Consider the following 6,000-nt stretch of genomic DNA (forward strand, 5'->3'; position numbering starts at 1 on the left):
TTCATTGGAAACAAAGTGATGGCAAATAAAATATGAGATAATCCAAGGCATATTTTAATCACCTTAGGGGCTAAAATGAATCAAAGTGGCTAACTGTGTGCGGAATCAGAAGGCATAGGTAAGGTTTTAAATGAAAACTTTGCATCTGTATCTGCAAAAGTGGGGAATAATGTGTATATAAAAATCAAGGAGGAGTGCGATGATAAGATTGAACAAATGACCCTTGAAAGGTAGTGTGAGAAACTTTAGCAGACTCAAAACTGGATAGTCATGCTTTGGAGATGCCGGTGTTGGACTGGGGTGTACAAAGTTAAAAATCACGTAAAACCAGGTTATTGTCCAAAAGGTTCATTTGGAAGCACTAGCTTTCAGAGCACTGCTCCTTCATCAGCATCACCTGATGAAAGAGCAGCGCTGTGAAAGCTAGTTCTTCCAAATAAACCTGTTGTACTGTAACCTGGTTTTGTGTGATTTTCAAAATTGGATACATTGCCAGACTTCATTATTCCAGGCTTCTGTGGGAGACAAGAAATTAGTTTGCAGGGACCCCGATATTAACTTTCAAATCCTCTCTGGCCACAGCAGGGGAGTCTGTGAACTGAACAAGTGCCAATTTGGTAACCAAAGGGTAGTAGAAAAATATGAACCAAAGATTTAGAGGTCTATGAGTCTAACATTATTGGCAAGTAAGCATTTGGAAAATAAAATCTGAGGGACAGAATTGTTCTTCACTTCGTTGGTAAGGAGTACACAGGAATAATCATCATGGCTTTATCTGGGGGTGATCACATCTGACAGTTTTGATTGAGGAGGCGATGAGTGTGCAGTTGAGTGCAGTACAGTTGAAGTAGTCTACATGCACTTCAGTAAAGATATTGACAAAGTGTCATTTGGAAGAATGTAATAGCCATTAGGATCTAAGGCAATTTGTATCAAAAATGGCTCCGGGGCAGAAGGCAGAGAGTGATAGTCAGAGGTTGTTTTTGTGAATAAAAGCCTATGTCTACAAGTAAACTGTAGGATTTGATGTTGGATCCATTGCTATTTGTAGTATATACATTTCTGATATGGACATAACTGTAGGTGGTCAGATTAATAAATTTACCGATTATATAAAATTACTGGTATGGTAAATAGCAAGAAGGAAAAGTGAAGACTAACGCATTATTCAAACGGGCTGGTCAGGTGTTTATGGACTAGTTCCAAATGAAATTTAATCTGGAAAAGCATGAAGTGATGCATTCTTGCTCAACGAACAAGACTAGTTTGTAAATGATGATGGTTGAGCCCGAGGAAATATGAGGATTCCACTGTGCAAGTCCAGTGGATAAGGTGGTTAAGAGGGCATATCTAATTGCCTTGATCAGTCACTGTATTAAATATAAGAGCAGGTTGGTTATAATGGAATCACATAAGATGTTGTTCAGGTCATAACTGGAGTATTCTGTGGAGATAAATATAGGAATAATGTGGTTGCTCTAGAGAGTTTGCAGAGGAAGCTCCCCCAGGATAGTGCTTGGGCTGGAGTGATTCAGCTGTGAAGAGAGACTACATCGGCTTAGATTGATTCCTGCCACTAGAGAAGGCTTTGTGGGAAAGGAGGGATAGGGGCTTTACTGTTAACTATTCTTTATTTGTCTACTTATTCTACGAAGTAATGTTTAAATGTTTAACTCTCTTAACCTTTGGACCTTGGTACCTAAGATGGCGCCTCTATGGCCACAAGGCCCACTTTTCACTGTATTCCCGTACTTCTGTACTTGAGTACAAGTGACAATAAAATCGAAACCTAATGTCTAAATCATTACCATTGCGCCACAAGAGACCGAAATTCTGAGTTTTAAATCTCTCAACCGCACTTAGAAAAGCAGATGCATCACTTCCTCATTCTCTCATTCTCCACAGAATATTTTCCACTGGTTGATTCAGTTGCTCCAATTCGGAATGAATTTTCAACATTTCTTTAACTCATAATCCTGTCTCCCAATAGCAGGCAGACGTTCAGGGCTCCTTCTCTCTTTATTGGAGATATTTGAGAAGTAGTATTTTAGGTTCTTGCACAGATTCCAGAAATCTTTAATACTAAAACGCAGGAGACAGCCATTCGATGCTTTAAATCTGCAGCGGCTCCTTTGAAGAGCATTCAGTTCATCCCCGTCTGTCTCCGTTCGCCATATCTCACTAATTTCTCTCTCAAGAACTCACCTTAACCTCCTTTAAAAGTGCCATTCAGCTTGCATTTGTCACGGTAATGGGCAGTGCTTTCAAAATCACAATGGAAACAGAATTGGAAAGATGACCTAAAATGTCCATTTCCTCGTGCGAGAATCACTCGGGAACTCTTCATCTAAGATTTATGTTCAATTCGAAACTTGAATAATTTCTGACAGATAAATATTCAGCGCACTTTACAAATTCAACTTTTAAAAAAATCACATTAAATTACAATCAATGACATTTTAAAATATATTTGAGGAAACTAATGCCATTTGAATGGTGTAGGAGCCAGCACGAACTCTCAGAAATCATGTTTTGGGGTCTGTGAGAGCATGTTAGCTGGAGACTGCTATCAACCCGCCTTAAATCAAGTTATTTCTCAGTCTCTTGTGAAACAGCCTTAAACTGAATGCTTCCTTCAGTGCTCACTGTGGAAAGTGAGCAACAAGACTCGTTATCTGTTCAGAAGTAACCTTGAACGAACTTACGATAGAGCCTGAGATATCGTTTAAGGGGTGATTTGCGCAATGAACATATAGAGTCATAGAGATGTACAACATGGAAACAGACCCTTCGGTCCAACCCGTCCATGCCGACCAGATATCCCAACCCAATCTAGTCCTACCTGCCAGCACCCGGCCCACATCCCTCCAAACCCTTCCTATTCATATACCCATCCAAATGCCTCTTAAATGTTACAATTGTACCAGTCTCCACCACATCCTCTGGCAGCTCATTCCATACACGTACACCCTCTGCGTGAGAAAAGTTGCCCCTTAGGTCTCTTTTATATCTTTCGCCTCTCACCCTAAAACTATGCCCTCTAGTTCTGGACTCCCTGACCCCAGGGAAAAGACTTTGTCCATTTATCCTATCCATGCCCCTCATAATTTTGTAAATCACCCCTTAAACGAAAAGAGTTGACGTTTCGAGTTTTGTCAAAGGGTCAATTGGACTCGAAACGTCAGCTCTTTTCCCTCCTTACAGATGCTGCCAGATCTGCTGAGATTTTCAAGCATTTTCTCTTTTGGTTTCAGATTCCAGCATCCGCAGTAATTTGCTTTTACATCAGTGAACTATCCCTATTTTACCAGCCCTCAGTTGAACCGGGAATCGATGATCTCGCTGAGCTGCTTAAGTGGTAGAGCTGCCTCAGTGAGATCCGAGCGAAGAGGCTGCTGTCACACTGAAGGAAGCGTCAATTTTAACAGGGTTAAAAATCACACAAAACCAGATGATAGTCCGACAGGTTTAATTGGAAGCACTAGCTTTCGGAGCGCCGCTCCTTCATCAGGTGTTTGTTGACTCCGCAACCACATGATGAAGGAGCAGCGCTCAGAAAGCTAGTGATTCCAATTAAACTTGTTGGACTATCACCTGGTGTTGTGTGATTTTTAACTTTGTACACCCGGTCCAAAACAATTTTAACAAGAAGACGAATGGACAGAGACCGGATTGAGGGATTATTGTCTCCTGGTATACGGCAAGCCATTGTTGTACTAATGTAGGAATTCTACTTTCCATCAAAGAGAATACTGGTGGTGTCATTCTTGTCCATTTGAACAATTAAAACTGATCTCCCCGGAGCTGAGAATCTCTGGAGAACAACTGCTTTATTATCTTGGCGGCATGAAATGTCGAAAGTTGGTTAATCCATAAAACGGTAAGATATAGTACAGAATTAGGCCATGCGGCCCATCGAATCTGCTGCGCCATTAGATCATGACTGATATGTTTGTCAAACCCATTCCCCTGTCTTCTCCTGCCAACTCGTGAGCCCCTCACGAATTAAGAATCTACCTATTCACCTCCCTGTCTTCTGGTATTTTATTTCACAGAAAATACCTGACCACAAGGTCACCATCCCTAACCCCAGATCCACTGGACGTTTCGCCGTCTTGAGTGTTTAATCAGAATCGGTTTAAGGCGGGTGAAGGCACGCCGTCGCTAATCCAAAAAAACAGAGGAATGATAAGCACAAATGGTTAATGCAAATCTGCAGCAATCTGAGAGAGAAGATCCTGCAGATGTCATGGTCTAATTATTGTGTGAAATTAGATTTTGGATGTTACTCCGCCTTCTTCCAAAATATTGTAAAGCATTGCTGATATTACACTTATGAAATAGTTGTAAATTTCGGGAAATTTTACTGTCATGTGGTCACACGTGTCAGGTATGTTATGGGTGTTGTTGAAACGGTAGATAATGACAATTTAGCTGCTGTCGATGTCAGGACAGTGAGAAACATCTGAAGGAAACTCGCAGGAGACAATAATAAAACAAAAATTCCCAACGGAAACTGCCAAAGTATTGATTCAAATTTCTGAACTTTATCGTTCTATTTAAAGTCTCATTTTCTGGAGGAAACCTAAAAGGAGAGAAAATTAACGCTTCGCTGAATCTAACATCACATTGAATTCTAATTTATCTGATTGGAAAGTTTCTTGTTTGTTGTTGGCAAAACAGACTGACAAATATTTTTCCAAATTGGGATTTCGTTAAAAACACAAGTTTGAAACTTTTCTAACATCTTTCCAAATAAATAATTCCATTCATATTTGTTAGTTATCCTCGCTAACCTGTAATAATAACTGAAAAACCCAAACGAATCCTTAAAGCTACAGCCACAATAACAGGAAAGTGCAATATTTTAAATTGTTATTTTGAAATTAGTTTATTAATGAATAACCACTGAAGCCAATACCTACAATATTAGGTTGATTTAAGTCACTAGATGGTGTCTCAACTTATAATCAATTATTAATAATTAGGGTTAGTTAACTGACCATTCGCTCAGGTGGAAACATTCTGTTCTGCAGAAATTTGTCTTTCTTTAAGACAATGGCTGCAGTCCATCTAGGACAGATACCTGCTTAATTCCTTATCAGCTGGAGAGTTTCTGGAATCCTTTCGCACGATCAGCACATGGATGGACAAGTAGGGTATCGGGGGTAAAAAAAGTTTTACAACTGAACAAAATATCACAGGCCATCACTACAGAAAACAAATCGCGAGAATATTATTTAATCATCCCACGTGCGTAATGATTCCGGCGTGGTCTGGTGTTATTCTGGTATTTTATTTCACAGAAAATACCTGACCACAAAGTCACCATCCCTAACCCCAGGTCCATTGGACGTTTTGACGTCTTGAGTATTTAACAAGAATCGGTTTAAGGCGGGTGAAGGCACGCCGTCGCTAATCCAAGAAAACAGAGGAATGATAAGCACAAATGGTTAATGGAAATCTGCAGCAAACTGAGAGAGAAGATCCTGCAGATGTCATGGTCTAATTAGAGCGCCAAAGCCTCTTAATGCGGAATGATAGTTTTTTTTTTACGTGAGAATTGACATCTCTCTGCTCCACGTTCCTTTCTTGAAAATGATCACAATTAATATTCCAAGATTTCACAAAAACAATAAAGATTTTGAAAGAAAATGAGCGTTAATTGAATAAATGGTGATGGATTGGAACGTAGCAAAAACCATAATTTCCAGCGTTTGAATAAATTGTTGTAATCTACTTACCCATTGAAACGTGCACAATCAGAACAAACACCCCCAAGCGATGCATTTCACGGCGACTGTGTTCAGGTGATGTGAAGGAAAACCTGATCAAAGATGTACGAGTGGTTCTAGTTATTTAAAGGAAATTGACAGTGAAATCCAAATCTGCCAATGATATCGCGTCTTCTCTTTTCAGCTGTATAGATTTGCAATAACCGATGTAATTGCCAATTTAGGTAAAACTGTAGTAATGTCGTTGGGGGGAGGAAGTTCTGTG

At 39.8% G+C, this 6,000-nt stretch overlaps 1 protein-coding gene across 1 annotated transcript in view; it reads right to left on the reverse strand.

The window, feature by feature from the left end:
• LOC122556108 (scavenger receptor cysteine-rich domain-containing protein DMBT1-like) overlaps window positions 1–5,790 on the reverse strand; it is a 66,084-nt gene extending 60,294 nt beyond the window's left edge. Inside the window, exon 1 of the mRNA XM_087993942.1 lies at window positions 5,745–5,790. Within this exon, the coding sequence (XP_087850068.1) occupies window positions 5,745–5,790 (46 nt within the window). The remainder of the gene's footprint in view (window positions 1–5,744) is intronic.
• Between the last annotated feature and the right edge of the window lie 210 nt (window positions 5,791–6,000).

This window comes from Chiloscyllium plagiosum, unplaced genomic scaffold (assembly GCF_037043375.1).
Source record: "Chiloscyllium plagiosum isolate Xiang-an unplaced genomic scaffold, Cpla_swu_hap1 HiC_scaffold_13, whole genome shotgun sequence".
NCBI classification, from domain to species: domain Eukaryota; kingdom Metazoa; phylum Chordata; class Chondrichthyes; order Orectolobiformes; family Hemiscylliidae; genus Chiloscyllium; species Chiloscyllium plagiosum.